Below are 23,432 nucleotides of genomic sequence, written 5' to 3'. Positions count from 1 at the left end.
GAGCCACCATGTGGTTGCTGGGAATTGAACTCAGGACCTCTGGAAGAGCAGTCAGTGCTCTTAACCGCTGAGCCATCTCTCCAGCCCCTCTCTTGCTGTTTCTTACAGAGTGGGTAGTTGTCTTATGTTAGGTCTTTCTTGTTTCTCTTCTACACAGTATGTTACATCAGGAGGCTCATGACACCCACGAATCCCATGATTGGTGATGCTGAATTTTGATCATTTGCTTACCATGGTAGCTGTCAGCTATCTTCTGGGAAATGATGCCCTTTTTCTTTCTTCCTCTTTGAAACACTCTAGGAGGAAAATATCTGAGACTCCAGCCCTGCTCACCCCTCATCAAACTTTTACCAGGTTCTTAGATTCAGCAATTCCTCCTGAGTCAATTTTTACACAATGGCTGTAAAGTAGAAGACACTTAATAGTTGATAATTATTTTGAGATTAAAATACTTTTAAGAGGTTCTAGGTTTTGTCTTGTCTTGAAAGATGAGCTATCACTCTGAAATGTCTCAGTCAGATATAGTTAGGACAGATTTAATGCACGATTTACTTCAAAAAGTTACTCACTGGGCTTCAAAGTGCAGGTATGTTCAACTCGAAAATTCCCCGATTCCTCCCACCCGGATACTGGCTGGCACCCTGGCAGTGAGTTGCTCATTGAGACTGTGGAAGATGGCCTGGTGAACCAGTTGGTTGTGTCTGCTTAGTGTCCTTTGAGTGTCTGCCAACTAAAACACTTCTCTGACTCAGAGTGTTGCTTTATGGATAGAAATGTTCTTCTGCGTTTTATTCCAAAAGTAAGAGACCTTAGTAAACAAAAGGATGGGCTCAGGGGCTACAGGCAACTTCAAGCCTAGAGCAGCTTTCTGCTGTCTGCACCCAGTGTCCCCCAGTGTCTTGAGGACCAGAGCACCCACTCTGCTGCCCCAGGTAAAAGCTATGCTAAGACAGGGATCTGTCTGTCCTGGCTTATGATGTAAGGTCTGTTTCTTAAACAAAGAAAACAAACACAAACAAACAAACAAAACAGTTACCTTTTCCAGGTTGCTTTTCACTTCACAGGTCTTGAAATCTTGAGTTCCAGGAAGTGAACTTGGATCAAGGGAGGTAGGCATGGTAAGTCTGTCATGGAGAGGAATGGAAAGAGGAGGGCGGACACAGCAGCCATTGCCTGCCTTGATGGTCCTGCCTGCTTTGGCTGTCAGCTTCTGGGCTCTAGGCTGCTTGGCCCGCCCAAGAAAGAGTCAAAGAGAAAGACAGACAGGGAGGTAGGTTGATGGGAAGAGAAACTGGGATTCTCCCACCCCATCACCTCCGTGACAAACACCTTCATTCACCCTGGTTTTCAACAGGATGGTTTCTGTTTTGCTTGTGCCACTGGGCATTAGACAGGAGACTTTGTGTGACATGTGCTACAGCCGATCTGTGACTGAGCTGCGTGGCCAGCCACCTCCCCCTTCTCTCCTGCCATGTGCTTTCACTGAGGAGATTGAGGGGACAAGGAAACTTCCCTTTGAGCCCTGAATTTTTACGCCTGTCCACATTACCTATTGATGAGCTAGAGTATGCACATCATGGCCCCGATCCTGGATCGGTGTCTGCTACCTTGTTGAGTGAATCGGAGCTAAATTTCTTGTTAACAGTTATTCTCAAAGATTGTTGAAAAGCAAAGCCTTTCTTCCTTTCCTTTTATTTTTCTTGGCTAGGATCCATCTTCCTATCTATGAGGAATTAGACTATGACTGTCAGGAAGCCTGATACATACTGACATAATGCCAATTTCAATAGATCCAGTTTTTTTTGCCATGTTGTTGTTCCTAATCATATACTTAGGACTGGCCCTGTGACTTAAGTCTTTCAGAAACCCAAGCTGTGCTTCTTGTTTTGTTTTGTTCTGTTTCTTTCTTCTTTTTTAATGGGAGTGGAGGGAATGTGTCATCGTGACCACAGAGCGGCCACAACAGCAAGGACTAAGGGGAGGGGAGGGGATTGCAAAGGCCTGCCTTTCCACAAGATTACCCAGAAGCCTCTTCCCACACCATCCCTGTCTCTACTCTTTGTTTTTTCATTCAGCAGCTCTTTACTGAGCACCGGGTTTGGCATGGATGGGCAGGCGGTCTTCTGGGTGTTGGGGTGTGGTGATGCCTGAATTAGGAAGCTCACGTCGGAAGGGAGAGAGAATTACAGGGGAAAAAAATCATACGTTTCATAGCTTAAAGCAGAGACTTGGGGGATTTGAGGCACTGGCGTTGGTAGCCGGTAGACTGATGTACAGTGACATGAGGACCCCCTGTGAGGACCCTCACGATGTGCTTCAGCTGACATGAGTCCCCAAATTCTACCACTCCGCTGGGGTTCCTCCGAAACCAGGAGCCCAAACAAACATCTCCACCCCACCCACCCACCCCCCAAATAAATAAATAAATAAATAAATAAAAAAGAATTGGGTTATTCCATTGCTGGATCGCAAGAAAGTTTTGAGAGCCGAGCACAGTTTTGCCCTGAACAAAGTATTATTCTTAAGAGCGAGAGAGTTGCCTGTGGTGGGAGATTAGTAGCTTCCTTCCACAAGAGCTAATACTTCATTGTTCTATACACGCGCACAAGACTGACCTGAAAATGAGCCAGGTGCCTCAGTTTCAGGTAATGCCAGGATTCTCTGTTGCGAGTGACCAAGGAACCAGGAAGCCAGCAGTCTCTGCGGTCATCGGCCTGTTTCTTTTATCTGTGCAGAGATGGTATCATAGAGTTGCTTCATACGGACTGCAAATCGGAAAAGAGAACAGTAAGAATGCGTGCTTTAGGGTTTGTTATCTCCGAGGATGGCTCTGGGCATTTCATTCACACCCAGTACGTCCAGTCCCCTGCCTGTGATGCTGTGCCCATGACTGTCCCTTACTTCTACAGACACAGAAAGTGAAGCACTGGGAGGCCATTACGTTTCTCAAAGCCACAGAGCCTCTCAGTATAAGAACCCAGATTTGATCCCATTTGAAGTGGCTGAGCGTGTGCCCAAAGCACTCTGGTGCCAAACTGTTTACAATTATTTTACTTCTGCCAATCCAGAGGCTAGGGGCTAGGGCTGTGATGGTAAATCATCAGTGTAGTTGTCAACTTGATTGGATGTAGATCACCATGGAAACACCTGGGGGTGGAGCTTCTATAAGAGTGTTTTGGGAAGGTTTAACAGGAGTGAAGACATACTTTAAATTGTGGGTGGCATCTCCTAGGGGCTGGGATCCCAATTTGAATACCCAGTTGGGTACCAGCAGTCACCCCTCCCTCCTCCAGGCAGAGGCCTGGCCAGCTCAAGTCCCTGCTTTCCTGCCTTTCCCATCATGACCTGGATCCCTTCAACCCTGAGCCAAAGTAAATCCTTCCTTCCCTCCCTGCTTCTTTCTTGCCAGGTATTTGGTCTCAATGAGAAAGGTAAGGATGGTGGAGCCAAGCGGCTCATTTGCATTAGGTAAAAAGCAGTTACAACCTACATTCTGCTTGGAAACAGGTGCCAGGTAGACTCTCACTGAGACCTAAGCTGGACCTCCGTCCTTTATCTATCCACGGAGGCAAAGTCTATAAAATAAATCGCAAAGCTTCGCCGTCGGCCAGTATTTATAACTTGTTTCTTACTAAGTCTTTCACCAGAGTTGAACATTCACTGATTTAGTTTCACCTTTTTCCATTCCAGTGACTACACTTGAACTTTTTATGGCCAGGAAAAGTCCAAATATATAGGGCAATAGAAAAGGCAGATAAATAAATGGAGCCAAAGGTGGCAGTAGAGCAGATTCTGTGTTCCAGCAGTGGATGGGATAGACATACTTGGTGATGGATGAATGGCCTGTCCACGCATGTGTGAAGCTCAGCACTGCTTTCCTGCCTTGTCTGGCAGCTGAGGACTTTTCCTAATGTGTCAACTTCCTATCACCCACCTAGTTAACCCCCTCTTCCCTTCACACCCCTCTCCCGTGCTTAGCAGCTGTGTGCTCCTTTGGCCTTTCTTCTCCATCTTCCTGTCTTCAGGGAAATGGCCCCTGGTTGAGTTCTTGCTCAGTGCCTGACTCCCCCCTGACCCACCCTGCACTTCTGACTTAGCTTCCTTCCTTCTCTTTGAGCCCAGTGTGTCATATTCTCTTCTCCACCCACTAGGTAACCTCATGCCCTGTGTCACCCGCTCCCCAGGCAGGTTCCTCAGGCTGGGCTTGTTGTGTGATGTGCTTAACCTCTGAACTTGCTCTCTGTCTCCGTGGGATGTTCCCTTGTGTGAGATACTTTTGCGTTGCTGTGACCAAAGAGCCGACAGAAACAGTTTGAGGAGGAATTTATCTTGGCACAGGATTCAGAGGATTCAGGCCATCCTGGTGTGGCGAGCACAGTGGTAGTGCCAGCTTCTAGCCCTGGCAGCAAAAATATGAGGCAGCCAGCCACATCCTGGTAGCTGAACAGGAACCAGAGGGCTCCAGCTGGGAATAGGGGGTCAGACCGAAGCCTCAAAAGTCTATCCCTCGCCATGAGTTCTGTCTCAGAGGTTTCATAACCTGTAAACACAACCCCACTAGCCAGGAATGACATGTTGAAACATATGATTTAAACCTCTCGTCATTACCTGAGCAAGACCCATCTGTCCTCGGCAATTCAACTATGAGCTTGCCTGCTCTGTGGGGTCTTTCTGGATTCATCCTTGATACCAGCCAGTTATTCCTATACTAGTCATTTAATCGTGTCTTGTCACTCCATGGTTCATGAGCTCTTTGGAAGGAGATATCATTTTTGAGAGCGGTTTGCTTGCCTAAGGTTCCAGAGTTGGGCACAAACATGCTGGTCCAGTCTTGGTGTCCCTTTGGGCATCGGGTAGGGATGACCTGCCTGGTTCCAGACTCGGAGTTTGGATTTGGGCACCAGCTCTGCAATCCTGGGGCCAGTTCCTAGACTAAATGGGATGTAATTATAGTAATTACCTCACTTAGTAAGCTATCTAACACACAGTAAGTACTCTGTAATCTTATCTTTTGCTATTATGTGTCTACTATGGCTCAAGTTCATGCCCTTGCCCATGGCGCTGGTGATTATGTTCTCGAACCTCACAGGACTCAGCCTGGCAGGAAGCTAAGGCTTCCTCCTCTGCATCTTCTTGGGGCTCAGAATTAGAGCCCATTTGATACGTGCATCAAGCTCACTCCATGACTTGGGTTCTTTGAAATAGGATGTGACAACGGATTGTTCCCAGGCATGACATGACTTGTGTAGAAGACCCCTCTTGGTTGGCATTTCCTAGCATGGATCAGTGTCTCCCCAAACTGAAAGTAGCTTAATGACATGCTTTCTGCCTGCAATAACGAACACTAAAGGTCATCTTAAAAACAACTTAGTGGAGAGACTCCCAGCTCTCACCATCCTCCCATCTGTTTCTCAGGACAGTCTCCTCCTGATTCCATCCCGCACCCTTCAGGCCTCCTCTCATTGTCTTCATCTTCAAGCAGAAACACCACATAACATCATGTAAAACCCCCTACTTGTTCAATTCTTTTAGCTTCTGAAAGAAGCTATTTGGTTGAAGAAGTGCTTTTATGTCATCTTTGGTAATTCCTTTATTGAGCTGTAATTCGTATGCCATGCGGTCCTTCCATTAAAAGGATGCAGTTAGAGAATGTAGAACACTCTTGTGTGGCCTTGGGTTTGATAGCTGGCACTGCACACAGGCAATAAGGATGCTGTTCAGCTGTTTCTAGTATGTTCAGAGTTTCGAAGACATCACCACAGTAGTCGGTAGCTGGGTTCCTGTCACTTACCCTACTGTTTTCCAACAGTTTTACAGCTTCTGCGGTACTGTATGCCCGCACGCATTCCCGTACGCATGCCCATATGGCCTTCTCTTTACCCATGACTGACTGATAGGCATTTGTATGGTTTTTACCTTTGGTTTCTGGGAAGAATGCTACTGTCACCGTTTGTGTGGGGGTCTCTGTGTGCACAAATGTGTTCTTGTCTTCATCAGCTTGGTTAAGATATATATATATGTATATATGTGTATATATATATGTGTGTGTGTGTGTGTGTATGTATGTGTGCGTATATATATAATATATTTGTAAATGTGTCATATAAACAGAAAGAAAATGTGCTTTTGAAAGAGAATTTATTATATTGATAGTGCAACTATTATATTGATCATCTATTAATAATAGACCCTTGTGTCTGGTTCTTGGTAACTTTCCACCTAACTCTTTTAGAAACTTGTAAGAAATTGTTCCCTTTGTAGTACAGTATTTCTCTACAGGCATGGTTGTGGGCGTGGCTCTAGGAGGGCGTTGGGGCTTCACCTGCCTGTGAACAGGGTCAGTTGGCTGGTGTCATGTAGACCTCTCTGCAACAAGACCAGACTTCAGCACTACCTTCTGGATGTGGGAGTTCACGGGTGGGGGAGGGGTTCTCCATCCTTGGAAGTAGAACGTATTCACTAAAAAGAACAAATCAGGGCCTGAGATAGCTAGGAAATCCAGGTCAAGCCGTGTCCTCTGAAGCCAAGACTAATGCATCCTGTCTCTACATCCTGTTTGTGACAGGAATGTGGGGTGGGATGGGCCACCAGTGTTCCCATGAGGCACAGGCCTGCATGCTCCAGGCCTGGGTCTGCCTCCATCTGAAGAAGTCACATGAGGCGTGCCCTTGAACAAGTTAACTAGTTATCCTGCCTGTTTGAGATGGGCTGGCTTCTCTGCAGTCTCTCTGTCTTGGGAGGTGGACACAGTACCATAGAGAACCAGGACAGGCTGGGCTATCATAATTCGGTCCTCGTACTGTAATCAGCATAGGTTAGGTTCCGGAGATAAGTGTGTTGGACCAAAGCCATGTATTAGCATATGAGCTGTGTGTTCTTTTGCCTTAATAGGTTTGTTAATTACCATGTATGTGAAGGCCAAGGGCATAAGGACAAGGTCCTGTCCAGGAGTTTGAGGGAAGGCTCGCTCCTCTCTGATTCATCCAGGACAGCTCACCAGTCTGGGCTTTCCCTTGTACACGTCCACCTTGCTGGGATGAGAAGCCTCTGGAGGCTCCTTTACTTCAAGTGCCTTCCATTTGCTGACCTCAGTGATGTTGGGGTTGCCTATGTGGTTGGTATGAGCTCTAGAGCCCAGCAGAATCTATACCTGAACTTCAGCTCTGCTAGCCTCATGATCAGAAACAGTGGGTTTGAAATTTTTAAGCTTTGAGCTCCTAATAGATCAGTTGGACACAGTAACAGGTCTTCCCAAGGGCTGGCACATACCCAGCATAGTACCTAGCTTGTCCTCTTACCTTAGGGGGCGGCTGTGCTGCTCCCAGCAGAAGTCCTTAGGGCATCTGTCATGGATGGGGCCATACACAGAACCAATCAGTGGCCACTTAAACTTTCATTATTCCACCTGACTTTTAGTTTCCTTTCCAATTTCATAAGTTGGAGGAGAAGCTAAGAAATCACAGCCACTTTCCTGGAGCCCAATGTGCTTAGCGCGCTGAAGTCTGTGTTTGTGTGTTTCTCTGTGTCCACATGTGTGCACGCCATTGCGTGGCATATTTGAGGGGCTCGACATTCCTGAATGCAGGGGCTGGGGGATGGATAGCAGCTGTACTAATGTTCCCTGCCTCAGCTGTTCCTGACCGAGAAGGCTGTTTGTTGCTCTTCATTCTGTCTGATCAGTGAGCTCCAGCTGGCCTAACCCCAGCTGGAGGCCACGTGCCCGGGTTGCTTCCTGCGAGGTGGCAGGCTGTGTGCTGCCATTGGAGGGGGACGGGCACTGCAGCCAAGGAGGTTTAACACATAGACGTGGCTGCTGTCTGTCCTCCTGCCCTAGAAGTGAAGAGAACATTGGGTCAGTGCTGAAGGAAGGGAAGACAGTTCACATCTATATGCAGGCTACAGGCAGAATAAGAGGGGACTTGACTGGAGTTTACCAAGCGATCCATGTGTCTCTGTTTCCTTTTTTAGATTTATTTTTGTTTTATGTGCATGAGTGTTTTACTTGTATGTGTGTAAGTACACAGCACACTTTCCTGGTGCCTGTGGTGGTCAGAAGAGGGCAGAGGATCCGCTAGAATTGGAGTCACCGATGGTTGTGAGCCACTGTATGTGTGCTGGGAGCCAACCCCAAGTCCTCTGCAAGAGCAGTAAGTGCTCTTAACTGCTGAGCCATCTCTCCATCCCCCCCGCCTCCATCCTGTATATCTCTTTTCACTTTTTTTTTAAAAATTATTTTGGTTTTTTGAGACAGTGTTTCTCTGTGTAGCCCTGGCTGTTCTGGAACTCACTCTGTAGATCAGGCTGGCCTCAAACTCAGAAATTTGCCTGCCTCTGCCTTCTAAGTGCTGGGATTAAAGGTGTGTGCCACCACTGCTCAGCTTTGTATATCTTTTTAATCCTGCTAACTAATCTATAATTTGGATGGGTTTAGAGTTAAGGAGACCAAGGTACAGAAAGGTTAAATGATTGCTAAGACCATGAGACTTGGCCGAGGAAGATCAAAACCTCCTATCCAGGCCCATTTGTCTGCAGGCAGCAAGTTTGGAAAGACCCACGATGGGCTAGGCAGCTAATAAGACTTAATTTAATAAACACTTCCCCCATTTCAGGCTTATGCACAAACCTACGAGATCCCGGAAGTAGGAGGATAGAAACAAACAATGATAGGCAGCATGCAAAGCATCATGGGAAAGAGGAGCCAGGGGAGGACTTTGGAGGATGGGCTTTAAAGGCTGTATAACTTAGGGTCTCAGTGAGGCAGCATGCCCACACTGTATGTTCTTCTGGGATTTGACCGCATGCGTTAGTAGGGGCTGTTTCCACAGTCTGGGTGAGGCAGTTCCTCCACTGTCAGATGGCATAGCTTGCAGTCAGCTGAGCAGTAATGTATGCATGTAAAGTGGGAGAAACAAGACAGACTGCAGCCAGCCAGGATGGGTGTGCGTCCACAGCATCTGTTAGCATCCACAAGGGAACGTTTAAATCCATCCCCGAGTTTTTGATATCTTTCCCCACCCCCACCCCCAGTCAACATGCCTCGAGTCTGTAAGTCAACAGGATTATGAGCGACACAGACCAGTTGCTGTCCCAGGCTGCCCAAATCCCAAGGGAGCAGCAGTGACACCTGCTAGCCACGGCTGGTCTTCATGCCTGTACTGACCTTGAAGGGCAGAGAGAAAGTGGCTACCTCCACCTCCGCTGTCTGCACCTCCCAGAAAATGCCGCGGTGGCCCACACCGGAATCCAAGAAGGGAAGAGAATTCTAGAAGCTTTGATGCAGTGGAGCTGTGCCAGCCTACTCCATGTCAGGTTCTTAAGGAGGGAGCTGAAAATTCCTCCAGGGTTTCTCAGCAGAACAGAGAAGAAGTGAATTCCAAGCCCAAGACAGGACCAGCAAGGGTGCTTGGAGAAAGTCTGCATTCTCATCTGGCTCTTGGTGGGCCTTCAGAAGGCAGCCCAGGAGGCCCACAGTGTGGGAAGGACCATTATTGGTGAGAAGTGGATGTCCCATGGCTTGAGTGCAGCCTGACTCAGTGGTGGGAAGCCTGAAAATCTGAAACTCTCCAGGCCTCATTTAACCCGTGCTTGTAGCTTAATGCTTTAACCCACTGGCTCATTCTGTCATTAGTGCCTTAAGGAGTACCTCCGAGCTGGGAATCACAGCCTTGTCTAGATGAAACCAGACAGACAGGGCACTGTTAGGAGTGGCCTGGTTACTTGTGTCTGGGTTGTTCAGCATTCTGTTCTTGACTGAAATTCTCATCCCACTCAGTTGTGGGGGTTATAAGGACGGGGGCGAGGAGGAATGGAAAAGGATCCAGCTGGTACTATCCTGTCTGTCTCTCTTTGACTGACACCGTTCTTCCACCCATATCCACACCTGGGGAAACAGCTGAAGTGGTAGAAAGGACAACCCACAGGCTGGTGGAGTAGTTTGCAGTTGTGAAACCCTGGAGACGGACCGGGGTGGTACAGTGGAGTGCTAGGCAGCCAGCTGGGTTTTAGGAAATGCTACCCAAACCAGTCTTATCATCAGCCACATATTAGGGCTCTGTCTCTCAAACACAGGTGGAATTGAGGGGGGGCCCAGTCATCTGGCGCTGGGGGGTCTTGTGCTCATGACGAGCGTGGCAGAGCTTTCTGGTATCCTGGTCTTCTCTAGCAAGTGCTGCTGTGTTTGCCTTGGATACAACCACGGACTGTGAAGCGGGTGGGATACGAAGCCATCCAAAGGCGAGGTAAACGCAGCCTGCGGATAGGATAAGGGGTGTGTGTGTGTGTACTGCCCAGTGGGCTTTCACGCATGAGGACACCAGGGTGTGACTAAGATAATGCTGAGGAATTTCAAAATAAGATATGACGAGACAGGAAAGGCGAGGGTCTCATTTCCATTGTGTTTAGATGTTCTCACAAATATGTCATCACCTGTCTCTGTCAAAGAATGTAAAGTGTCGGGGAGAAAACAAGGCTCAAGTGGCTCTGCTGGCAGTCACCATGGAAGGGATCCAGATTCAGGTCATCACTTTGTGCTGTGGGCTAGAAGTAGGGCAGGCAGGAGGCTTCCACAGTGGTCTCCAGAAGGGCCTCTAGCAAGGAGAGTAAGGGTCGCTCCTACCCAGAGTTCTCTGGCTTTGACCTTCAGCAGCAGTCTCATCAGTGCACCCCAACCGCTCCTGTCCCCGGAGCAGGTGACAGAAGAAAGGCTCCTTAACCCCCTGTCCCTGCCTGGGCGTCTGCACAAGCGGCTAGTGTGGCCAGCAGGCTTGGGTGCTGGTGAATGGGAGCTCCTGTTTGTTTCCACTGAGAAAGTTCCGACCTGCTTCCGGAGCCATTGCCATGGAAACCGGGGAGGAGATAATTGAATGGAGTCTCTTTTTCTTCCTCTCATCCTCGCTCCTCCCCACCCTGAGGCCAAACCTGGTAAAGACTGCCTCTTGAGGCTTGTTTTCCCCGTAGGGCATAATAGCTTTGTGAGGAAATCCAGCTCGCCTCACCTGGGATCCATTACCCAGAGTTCCCGTGGCCAAGAATGGTTAAGTAGCAAATGCTACCATTTGCACCCTGGCTCTCCAGGCCTGCAGGTCTGATAGCTACTTGGTCTCCAGAGCCGAATGCAGAGGTGGCCTGTCTATATGTTCAATCAAGCTCCATTGCTGGGAAACCTCTTTTTTTCCCCCACATATTTATTACATATTTTCAGAAACTCCTCAAGCAGAATTAGAGGGAAAAATAATTTTGTGGCAAACACAAAATGAGTAGCAACTATTTAACTGTTTTGTTTCCTTTGTGTTTTGCAGTGTGGGCATCACACTGAGCCTTCACACCGGACAAATGCTCGCCCCTAAGCTACACTGCGCAGTCCTACATATTTCAGTTTATTCATTTTTCTTCTTCTTAGACTATTTAAGCTCATATAAAGTTACTTATATTCTCCTTTAGTTTTGTGGAAAGTAGATTTTTGAGGAGAACCCCCCCCAGCCCTGTTTTGTTTAATTTCTTTTTCTTTAGACAAACCCAATAATTCTGAAAACATAAAAACCTAAATAAAAGCTGAAGTTCACAGGGAGCTGTAAAATGAAGGCGGAGAGATTGACTGAGAGCAGTAAATAGTATGAACAAGATATTCAAGGTTCTTTACGGCTCTTTCTGCCTTTATTTGTATGCCTGTTGAGGAGTCAGTCAAAAGCCAGAGTTTGAGGCTGGGACCATGGCTTAGCAGTTAGTAGTTGTTTCCAACAGGGACACCAGGTAGCTCACAACTCCAGCTCCAGGGCACATGTAGCCCTCTTCTGGCTTTACAGGTAACTGCATGCTTGTGCTGGAAATAGACATATATATGTATACCACAAACATGGTGATGGTGATGACTGACTCGCTCGCGCTCTCTCTCTCTCGGTCTATTTCTCTCTCTCTTACTTCACTAACCAACTGTCTGTTATGGATATACCATCAGGCTAATATACCCTCAGCATTGACAAATTCTCAGCTGCACATTCTCCTATAGCCAGGACCCTGTAGGGCAGAATTCCAAGACTGGTCGAGCTGGAATTCCTTCCTTTCTGCTACACCATCAAGTGTGATTCCCTCCCTTATGGTAACTGATGACTACTTAGGTATGCGTCCTGTGTTTCAGACAAAGTAGAGAAGGAAAGCAAAGGAAGAGGGTGTATATATTGAGATAGTTCTTTTAATCACACAAACACTAACTTTCTTAAAACTACCAGAAAATTCTAGCGTTTCTTTTCTGCGTGACGGGATACATGCTCTCCCTTAGCTGCAAGAGAGTCCAAGAAAATGTTTCACAGATTACACTGCCACCCAGCCCAAATCATGACTCTAGCAGGAAGAAAGAAAATGAGAAAAGTTATTGAGTTAGGAGGCAAGTTAATTTATTACCTTAGAGCAAGTTAATGAAATCTACTTGATTAATTGTGGACGCATAGAAGCTGTGTACTGGACTGTGATGTAGTTCCCTCATCAAGTAACACAGAACTTCATTATCTCTACCAAGCAAACAACAAGCCATCATTGGCATCATTTTTATATGAAAATAATCGGTCATGATTCCTTTCTATATGATCTTACTTAAAATATTATGGGCCATCCAGTGTGTCATAAAGATGTTCTGAAGATTGATTGCTTCATTTGGAGGAACTGGAAAGGCATTTATCATAGATACTGGGATGCATGCTGTTACTATCAATGATTATTACCAGCAACGCTAGCATCCATGTAACCCTTTTTATAGTCACTTCTTTCTTAGTTCTGAACCATTGAGTCACAAATGAAGAAAGATAGGAGAGCTGGAGATGATGTAGCTCACCACTTGGTAGAGCGCTTGCCTACAGAGCGTGCATAAGGCCCTTGGTCCCGCCCCGAGCAATGTATTAAGCCCTGTGTGATGGTGCATGCCTGCTATTCTAGCATTCAGAAGGTGAAGACAGAGGGATTGGAAGTTCAAGATCGCCCTTGGCTAAACAGCAAGTTTGAGGCAGCCTTGCCTACATTCGAATCTGTCCAAGACAGGGAAACAGAGATAGAAAGAGGAAGGGGGAAGAGACAGAAGAAAATACGGGAAAAATATGGCCCCTATGGAAAAGTAAGCCACAGTGAGAGGCCCCTGGGAATTGAGGGACAACATGTCGATAAAGATATAAACAAAGCTGTCCTGGATTTGGTTTTTGCATGTCTCTAACCCTTAACCTGAAATCACGTCACAGCGTGATTTCCTCCATCCTTCTGCTCGTAAGTCCTGGCCTTCATGAGCCCGTAGCCCGGACACAGTCGGGCCTTGGACTTCCACTGTGGATAGATGGCATTTGGCTGCTCGCCAGATGTGAAAGTCTTGCATTTCTGCCAGTGACCTGCCTGAATCATTAACTTGCAGGACAAGTTACTAGCTGGTGCATGAAAAGATGGACATCCCTTGAGTGCATCTCTGTGAAGGGTTTTCAGTTGCAGAAGGCTTGGAACTCTGCTTTTTGGCTTGGAGAACTTGTCTACCCCGGAGGTGCCAGAGACCCAAGCTGAGAAGGTGAAGTACATTTTAAGAAGGCCTGAGAGAAGCATGAGTCAAAGCCAAGGAAGAAGAGTTACTCCCTTCCTCAGATTTTATTAAGTTCGTGCTTAGCATGTGTCGGCATGCTCTACGCACCATGCAGGTCATCTTCTGAATCCAGTGTCTTTTTGAGACATCTCATGAAAGGAGTAGCCTTACTTAAAGTGGTTTTGAGGATAATTAGAACCAAGGAAAATATGGAAAGGAGATGAGGTAGAAAAAGTTACAATTGTAAAAGGTCATAGATTGAGATTTCAGTTGTCTTCCACGTGCGTTTAGCAGTCTCTGGGCCTAAGAATTTATGCCATGTGGTAACAGGACCTTGTCCTGTCTTTTCTGAGCTGTGATAAAATGCCTGACCAAAAGCAGCTTAGGGGAGAAAGGCTGTTTGTTTGTTTGTTTCACTTGTAATTCCAGGTTGCTGTCAGTCATTGCAGAAAAGCCAGTGTAAACACTGAAAGCACCTCATCTAGATCACATGCAAGAGTGGAGGGAGAATAAGTTCATGCATATTTGTATAGAGCTAGATTTCTTTAACTCCTACAGTGTGAGGCTCCCTGCCTAGGGAATGGTGCCACTCATAGTGGGCTGAATCTTCACGGATCAGTTTATGTGTAATCAAGACAATCTCCCACAAACATGCATACAGGTCAACCTGATCCCAGTAGTCCTTCATGAAGACGATCTATCCTTGGGTGATCCTAGGTGTGCCAAGTTGACAATTAAAATTAGACCTGTAAATAGCAGAATTAAAGTGTGGGTTGGTTGTACTGTTGTGACAACAATTATATTTCATCAACTTGAAAAGCCTGCCATTACTTGTAGAAAGTTAATGTTACATAATTGATGGATTCAAATAATTTTCTAGGAAATGTATTCATATTGAAAAAAACTTCTCAGCCTTAGTAAAAAGAAATTAATATATACCATGCTTTACCAAGCTAAATACTGCACTGGGAGACAGTAGGATATAAAAACTTTTAAAAAGTCTTTAAATTTTAGACACACACACACACACACACACACACACACACTGGTACCCTCAGAGGCCAGAAGAAGGCGTGGGGTTCCCTAGAGTCGCAGGTGGTGGTTGTCAGCTGTTTGATGGAGATGTTAGGGCCCGGATGCTGGTCCTGTGAAGAGCAGCAAGCACTCTTACCAGTGAGCCATTGCTTCCGCACACCCGACAATAAGATATAGACAAATGGAAATAATATCATGCTACAAATAAACCAAAGAACATTTGACTTCGCACTCCATCACCAAGTGTATGTTATGTTGGGATTCTAATAAGTCGCTTCTGGAAATGAGAAAAAGAAATAACTATGTCAAAATACTGGAGAGGGGTTGACATGAAAACAAATTAGCACTGAGACAGTTCAGTGACCAGAAATGGCTTAATCTAGCGGAGGGGGTGTCTGCCAGAGTCGTGTGCTGCAGCGGCAAAGGTGAGCTTTGTAGACGACGCTGGAGGCTTCAGTTTGCCTATGGCTTTGATGGATACTTACATAGGTGTCATTTACAAGGATATTCCCAAGGGGCAGGCACCACATAAGGAGTTTCCATTTATCCACTCAAATCATCTCCCAACAGCCTCGTAAGGTAGGAGCCATTTTATTATAGCTGCTTTACCCAGAGGCATCAAGGTGTGAATATGCCTCTCCCCAAATCTGCTTGACTTCACAGCATGTGACTCTTATCCTGGGATGGGCTTGTTGCCTTGGATTTCACACTACACAAGCCACCTTGATCATTTATGGAGGTGACTTTCTACTTTGTTAAGCAGAAAGCCAGAAACTACAGGCCAAAGCTGAGAATGGTGGCTTGTACCTACAGTCCCAGAAATCTGGGACCTGAAGGCTGCTGTGGATTTGACACCAGCATGGGCTACAGTGTGAGATGCTCTCTCAGACAAAACAAAAAGCCAGCAAGCTGAACTGAAGACAACAAGAAGCAAGTTCTAGCTGAGAAAGGACTCTGAAATGAAAAACAAACAAAACAGGTCTGAATAAGAGAGTGTTTTGACTGGGTTGATAAAATATGACTGGTGTTGCTGTTTGCCGTGGATATTTATGGAGTTCTAAGACTCCGTGGGAGAATTACTCTCCCTCACAGTTGGAGAATTGACTGCACTGAGATATGTGTGAAATGCCTCCTTTCCACTAGGAAGGCCCACGTTTGGCCTCAAGCAAGAGACTTATGCAGGACTGAGCACTAGGGGGCGCCAGCCTCTGTCTCTTCCCAACCTTGAAAGTGAGCCTTTCCTTACTGCCCAGGCTGTTCTGTCTCTGACTTCACTTCAGCCTTGTCCCTGCAGCTGGGTAACCTCTTGAGTTTTTATGGCCGGTAGTAGATGGCATTAGCTAAATATCCGTGTTTATTTCTATTAAATAGAGAAGAATGTTCACGAGATAAAAAATGTATTTGCTATCTTATGGATAATATTCATTAGGCCAGGGGCGATGGCTCAGTTTGTAGATTGTTTGCCTACCGTGATTATGGGGTGGGTGGTGCCTTCCTATAGTCTCAGTGCTTGGGAGATGGAGGCAGAAAAAAGGAGAAATTCAAAGCCAGTCTTCAGCCACATAGCAAGTTAGAAGCCAGCCATGGGACACGAAACTCTGTCTCAGAAAAATTCCATATAGAAGTGGGCACAATGTCCCACTGCTAGCCAAGAAGCTATCACAGTTGATAACCAATAAAAAAAAAATCAGTTACTTTTGCCCAGTGGAGTGTGGGTATATCAACCACACTCCAGTGCAGGCCCCATCCCTGGAGGGTGAAGAATCTGACAAACTCGTGAATAAGTTCTCCAAGAATAAATAAAAACATTAAAAATCCCATACATATCTAATACGTGTATATTACTAAGCACAATATAGATTATACTTACGACTTACGTAGCTCACAAAAAAGGAAATTGCTTTCTTTAAGATCAGTCAGCTGTTTTTAAGACAGGAGTCTAGCTGTATAGCCCAGGCTAGCCTTGAACTCAACACTATTCTTGCCTCTGCCTTTCTAATGCTGGGAGTGTAGCCCCAAACTGTCACACACTAGCAAGCCCTTTCTGAGCCTTACCACCTTGTAGCACAGCTATGTCCCTTCTCTGTTTCCAGAGGAGCAGGTGACTAGCTTTGGGGGCAGCCTGTGGTGATGCTGGGTAATAACAGGAACAGCAAGATCCCCGAGTCCAAATCCAGCAGGGAGAAAACTCGCGCCGAAGTTTTATATCCTGAGATTTAAGATTATTGTGCCATTAAAAAAAAAAAAACTCTGTAAGTACAGGTTTCAAGTAATGTATAACATATGTTGCTTTTTACAAATTAGGTTATAACTGCATTTGTGTGTGTACGCACGTATGTTTGTTTGTTTAGTTACAGTGAAGCGTCACTAAGCCTGGCGTGGGGTATAGTTTAGGACTTTCTTTGAACGCCGACATTTATTGTGCTTTTGCTAAGTGCTGGTCTCCACATGTGAAAGTGAGATGGGTTGTTTTGGCCTGGGTGCACCTTAGGATACTTAAATGTAGCTACAAGAAGAAACGAGTCGGACACACAGTGGTCATTCTCTTTCCTTCCGTCAGCAGACCAGAAGGTGTCTCCGCAACATCCCCGCAGCCAGCTCCTCAAGTATCCCCAAAACACTTGGCAATCACGCAGGGCATTTCTGTGCCCCCTGCCCTGAGACTTTAGGGGGCACACAACATTCTGCACTTGGAAATGTCTACGTGGAAGTCTTGATTTTGAAGGTTGAATTCTACAGAGGCTCAGGGAATTCTGACATGTGGGTGATCTAATGAGGATGTCTTCACCAATACAAGAAACTCCATAGAAAGTAGGGTAGCCCGTGTACAGCCTGTGCTGAGAGTGACGCAGCACTGTAACTATAAACACTGACGAGTTTTAACTCCAGCCTGTATTTCTTCTCTTTGTGGGCAGCTTCTCCACATATCACTGCCTGGCCCCACTTCTTTCTGACTCCTAAAAATCAGGACTCGGTCTCCAAACACGCCTGACTTTGTTTTGTTTTGTTTTGAAGATTTATTTATTTATCTATTTTATGTATATGAGTACACTGTAGCTGTCTTCAGACACACCAGATCCCATTACAGATGGTTGTGAGCCACCATGTGGTTGCTGGGAATTGAACTCAGGACCTCTGGAAGAACAGTCGGTGCTCTTAACCACTTAGCCATCTCTCCAGCCCCCAGTCTCTCTGTATTATATTCCACTGTCTCTATTGTTTTATAATATGAGTAATAACTATTAAGCTTTTGTCTGCAGCTCTGGTCTCACATATGCTCCTGGCTCCTCCTCTCACCTTCCCCCAACCCGATGCCACTGGCCCAAGGTAGACTCTTGGACGCTCTCCTTCGCTTCCGCCCTGTTCTTCCGCCTCGCTGGGGTGTGAATGTCACAGCCGTTCCTGTTCTACTTGAAGGCTACCTCTTCAGGGAGGTCTCCTACACCTGTCCATACTCCTCTCCCCACCCCCACACCAACCCCCACTGACCCTGCAACCCTTCCTGCCTCCTCACCCCAGCCCCAAAGCTGCAAAGCCTCACCTGTCTCCTTTAGGCAATCTCCCTGTGGCCCAGCAGGTGCTTGACTCACTGGGGTCTGAATGCAGATGGGAGAAAGGAAGGATGGTTGGAAATGCCTGGATGAAGGAATGACATGGTCCAAGTTCTGAGGATATGTGCCCTGGATTTCTTTTCTTAAACCAATAATTCCTTAAATTAGGAATTTTCTTAAATGAGTTTTGTCTTTAGAAACAGCCAAAGTAGTTTAGGTATCTTAAGGAGCAATGTTCACATGTTAGCAATGTAGGGGGGTCTTAACCATAGTTTAGAAAACATGTTCACTCTGGCTTACTGCTGGAGAATTAAGACAGGCTTGTCCTGGGTTTGAACCCGGGACCGCTTGACCTGTAAACAAGAAATCACATCCCCAGACTTTTTGAGACTTTAGGTACAATACCTTCAGAGTGTAACAGACACTAAGTATTACTTCCTAGTGCCCGTTCCTTTTACTCCCTTATCTATGATGGTGTGTGTGTGTGTGTGTGTGTGTGTGTGTGTGTGTGGCATGGGGGCTGGGCTAAACATCCTTTAGACCTGTCACTCTCCAGCACACAGTGTGGGCTTGGAAGAAGTTGTGATTGGAGGCGGCCTCCTTTTGAGAGCTGCTTCTTCCATCACAGGGCCAGGAGATGATGACTCCTGCCTGCTCTTACGTAGTTAGTTTCAGGTCCTGTAGGATGGTTGTTAGAAGGGCTCTCAAGAGCATGCGTGCGCGTGTGCATATGTGTGTGTGTGTGTGTGATTTCGCATTCCTCTGCCAGCCATGCAGGTCCAAATGCATATGGTGTCACTTTTCTCTCTTGAGCAGTGGTGAGCTGAGGAGCCTCACACTAGCCAGTCCGTGTGTTGTAAACTTGTGAAAAATTAAAAACAAAATTCCACGCTCTAGATCACCACTAAAAGAAGAATCTACAGTGCCATCTTCAGGCCATCTGGGGAAATGCAAGAAGTGTGGGTATGGACAAACCAGAGGATAAAATTACCCAACATGCATGATAATTTGAAGAGAGTGAATGAAAGTAACAAAGTCTGTACTTTGGGGTAGAGCCTATGAGTAGATTTTGTAATGTCTGGGTAGCAGTGAGAACGAGCCTGTCCTTAAATGGCAAATTTGTAAGCATTTTTATTTATGGGATTGGACATTAGCATTTGCCTGAAAGTATAGAAAGATGGCTTTGGGATAGAAAGGAGCTTTCGAAAATATCAAAGGTAGGATTGAAATGATTAATCTTCATTCTACCCAGAGAGAAAAAGGCATACATTTCAAAGACAGCCAGGCCACAGCAGGCCACTTGGCATAATCCCTAGGGACTACCAAGTGGCCACCAAGCAACAAGCTATCCATCCATACCTTCCCTCGTGGGAATCATCGCTTCTTATAAAATTGGAATATACATCAAGTGATAGTTAAAAGTCACTTAATCCTTTAAGATCTACTATTCTCTGTCTTCAGAGGAGTTAAAGAGTTCTGCAGACCATTTGCCTGAGAACATATTTCTTTCGGTGTAAGAAAAAATGGCTGGGGAGTTCTGACCTCCTTGGTGCTGGTTTTAAGCCAGCACTGCAGATATCTCATGTAGTTGGTTCTTAGCAATGGTCAGTATTGTTCAGATCCTAAGAATTCAAGAACAGCCCAAAGATGATCACTCTTTGAAAGATTCCCTTCCTTCTTGTCCTGTCAGATAGCCAGCTGATGGCTCAGTGTTGACAGTCTCTGTTGGTCTCATAATTCACCTGTGGCTATGAGCCTGCAGTTGTCCCTGCTTTTTTGGCTTCTGGTGTGTATTATTGTGTCATGTTGTGACAAGGACCAGAGAGGAAACAAGAGAGAAAGATTTGTTTGTGCTCCTGCTTTGGCTTGTTTGGGGACTAAGGTAAGATGGAGGCACGGAGAGCAGGAGGCATGTGGTGAGAACAGTGCTTACGTCACAGTGTCTGGTAAATGTAGACTTACCGTGGAGTCCTGGATCATGGAGACTGTTGCCTTGCCACTTTTTAGCCCATCTAGGCTTCAGCCTATTAGATAATAAAACCCATATTCAGGTGGGTGAGCCTTCCCCCTTAGTTACCTATCTATGAGGACTTTCAGAGATGAATCTAGAAATGCTTTTCTGATCTCCTTGTACCCTGCACTCCAGTCAAGACCAACCAGACCCCACCTCATCATCTTTGAATGCCTCCTTGTTTGCTTATTTGAGACAACTCCAGACTGGCCTTGAACTCTTGGTGTAGTAGAGACCCTCTTGCTTTCACTTCCCAAGTGCTGTGATTACAAAAGAACACCAACTCCCGTCAGTGCTGTGCAGTGATGGGTCAAACCCAGGGCTCTGTGTGCTAGACAGACATTCAAACAGCGGAGGTATGTTTTTGTCCCAGCAAGCATCCTTGTTCATAAACACCCACTCTCTAACCAAAAGCCTCATTTCTCCATACCTTTGTCCCTAATGTGATATTGCTAGATATATTTTGTCTGAATGTTTATAGAACTTAAAATGGCTACCGCTGGGCAGCCTTTCGGGTAGATGTGAGTTGAATCTCTTATTTTTGCAGTACAAAGGAGGAGGGAAAATAGATTCTAGAGCTTTGGGAGAGGGGTGTAATTTGGTGATCAGGTATGTTTTCTGACTGTAGGTGGGACGGTGTATTTGTGTACGCACACGCATTCGTGCTGTGTGCGGGGATACATCTAGCTCTTGACCTTGACTTCTGCAATGGTTTCACCTGTGTCTGTTGTTTTCGAACCTTTCCTAGTTGATTGTGGCGAGCTTTCAGGGTTTTGTGCCTGTCAGAACTGTTCTTGCCTCTCAGATGTGGAGCATTATGTTACTCACAGGGTCTGGGTACCAACCCGCCTGTCACCATCAGTGCCCGGACATCTAAGTAATGCCTTGATCACTGGGGTGGGGAGGAGGGGGCTGCATGAGAAACCTCCCCTCTCCATTCTGCCCCTTAAATCCTTGAGGCCACTGTACCTGCAAGGTCTCTGTTAGATGTTTAAAGTTCTGCCACTTTTCCTCTGACTATTCTCAGTCTCCCTTCTCAGTACCTGGCCTCACAACTGGCTTTCTGGGCAGCAGCGACAGTGTTTAGCCAAGCTTCTTTTAAATCTTGCTTTTTGGCAGTGAACTTGGAGAGAAGATTTGGGTGTTAAGTCTCTAAGTTCCCAACTTCTCCTCTGATGCAAGCTCTTTGGCATGCCCAAGGGCACCAACGTTGTCCTCTACAGTTTGTATCCAGCAAATGAGGATTTTGATCTGATCTCTACTTGCCACCCGCCCCATGCTAATATTCGTTGCTTCTCCTACTATCGTGCTCTAAGTTGGTGCTGTCTGAGTGCTTCCCAGAGAAGTTCCTCACTCGCTGGCTGTTACTATTCCACATTGCCTGGGGTTACCTGGGTCGGCTGCCTCACGCTGACAGCCTGGTTCAAGGTGGAATGCCAAACAGACACAGGTTGATTAACTTGGATGCATTAAAAAAAAAAAAAAAATCTGCCGTGACTCCAAATCGTGAAGCCCTCACTGGCAGATCTCTGGCTTGATTTTGAGTCTTACAAGATCTGGCAAAACCAACTGTCACCCTTGCCAGTTGGAAGTCACCAACTACAGGAGCTCTCTACTAGCTGCCCCTCCACCTGGGCATTGAGTCTCACTTTGACAGCATCTCCCACCTTCCCTGTGTACACAGATCTGTTTTCCAGCTGCCAAGCAGCCACTGTGCTGTGGTGTTGATATGGTCGCTCTGATATACATACTCTTTCTTCCTCACTTAGCCTACAGACGTTCCTGCGGCAAAGAACATTCCCAGTGCTGAGCTCACAGACAGACGATCTGTAGTGACACCGATATTCTAATTTTTAAATAGAAGTCCCGTCTAGACTGGGTCTTTTATTAATCAGTATTGACAAACGGTACCCATTTTCTATTATGTCAGCAGACAGATGGGAAAGAGCACCTATAAAGATTCCCCCGCCTCCGTTACACACTGTTGGGCCAAGGTCCAACAGGTTAGGAAGGTTTCTGTGAAAATCCCTTAAAACCAAGGCCTTCTAGTAATATATATGCATTGTGTTTTCTTTCCTAGGTACCCTCTCCATAAATCAAACTCAGAAGACGGCTGTGTAGGTCAGTACCACTGCCCTTGATTTAAATATTTAACTGAATTATTTCATTTTCATAGCTTATAGAGGATATATAGACATGTAGAGTTATAGACCTCGCTGAAGTCATCATTATCATCATCTGTCAACTCAGAAATAGATACTGTAAAAGATTATGTGTGTTTGTTTATATGTGTGTGTATGTGCATGTATGTGTGTGATTGAGGTGCACACTAGATGTCCTCCAGACACTCTCCCCTTTACTTTTTGGGTTTGTCCCATTTGGAGCTCCACCAGTTCAGGTAGACCAGCTGGCCATCAGCCTCTGGGCAAGCCTGCCTGCCTTTCTCCCTGGCTCTAGGGTTATAGACATATGCCATCATGATGTGATTTTTACTGTGTGAGCTGAGGATCCAAGCTCAGTTCCATGTGCTTTTTACCAAGCACTGTATTGCCTAAGCTGACCATCTCTCTGACCCTGGTATTTGATGTACAATTTTCTTCTCTTTCTGCCATTATGAATGGTTTTGTTGTTGTTGTTTTGTTTTGTTTGTTTTTGTTTTTTCGAGACAGGGTTTCTCTGTGTAGCCCTGGCTGTCCTGGAACTCACTTTGTAGACCAGGCTGCCTCGAACTCAGAGATCGGCTGGGAGTTACGTCTCAGTGTGTTAGACAGTCCCAGTGCTGGGGTTTAAAGGAGTGCACCACCACCGCCCAGCATGAATTGTTCTTTTGAAAGTACAAGTAGCATCTTGGTCTACATACTGTTCTGCAAGTCTTCAGAAGTGGCCATTTATGAATATCTCTACCCGATAAATATTGTTAACAGAGAGAGGCTTCCTTGTGCATCCTATTGGATAAGCCATAATCTCAGCCACCAGCCCTTTTGCCAGCTTATTCATAATTTCCTCTGTCATGAGCACATGACTCTGTCAGGAGAATTTCCTAAGTTTGTTTGTTTCTCTAATGATGCCCTCTGACATTTGGAACGTGTAAATAAAATAATATGCATTCAAGGCATTATAAATTATATATATCCTTGATTATAAGATCTACTCTTGTTATAGCAAAGGCCAGAGGGTGGGTGGGTAACAAGAACTGAACTCCGGCTACCAGGATTTGAATCATAAATGCTGACCCAGCAGTGAACATGGTAGGACTCAAGTGTGATCTCAGCAGTGAACATGGTAGGAC

At 46.0% G+C, this 23,432-nt stretch overlaps 1 protein-coding gene across 3 annotated transcripts in view; it reads left to right on the top strand.

The window, feature by feature from the left end:
* Nucleotides 1-23,432, top strand: part of Sash1 (SAM and SH3 domain containing 1) — a 224,609-nt gene that overhangs the window by 136,045 nt on the left and 65,132 nt on the right. For all 3 annotated transcript variants that reach the window (XM_029482360.1, XM_029482359.1, XM_021174241.2), the window contains one exon: nucleotides 22,224-22,264. In XM_029482360.1, coding sequence (XP_029338220.1) covers nucleotides 22,224-22,264 — 41 coding nt within the window. The remainder of the gene's footprint in view (nucleotides 1-22,223; nucleotides 22,265-23,432) is intronic.

Source organism: Mus caroli, chromosome 10, assembly GCF_900094665.2.
Source record: "Mus caroli chromosome 10, CAROLI_EIJ_v1.1, whole genome shotgun sequence".
In the NCBI taxonomy this organism is placed as follows: Eukaryota; Metazoa; Chordata; class Mammalia; order Rodentia; family Muridae; genus Mus; species Mus caroli.
The sequence above is the reverse complement of the archived record's forward strand: the minus strand, read 5'-3'. Positions and strand labels throughout refer to the sequence as shown.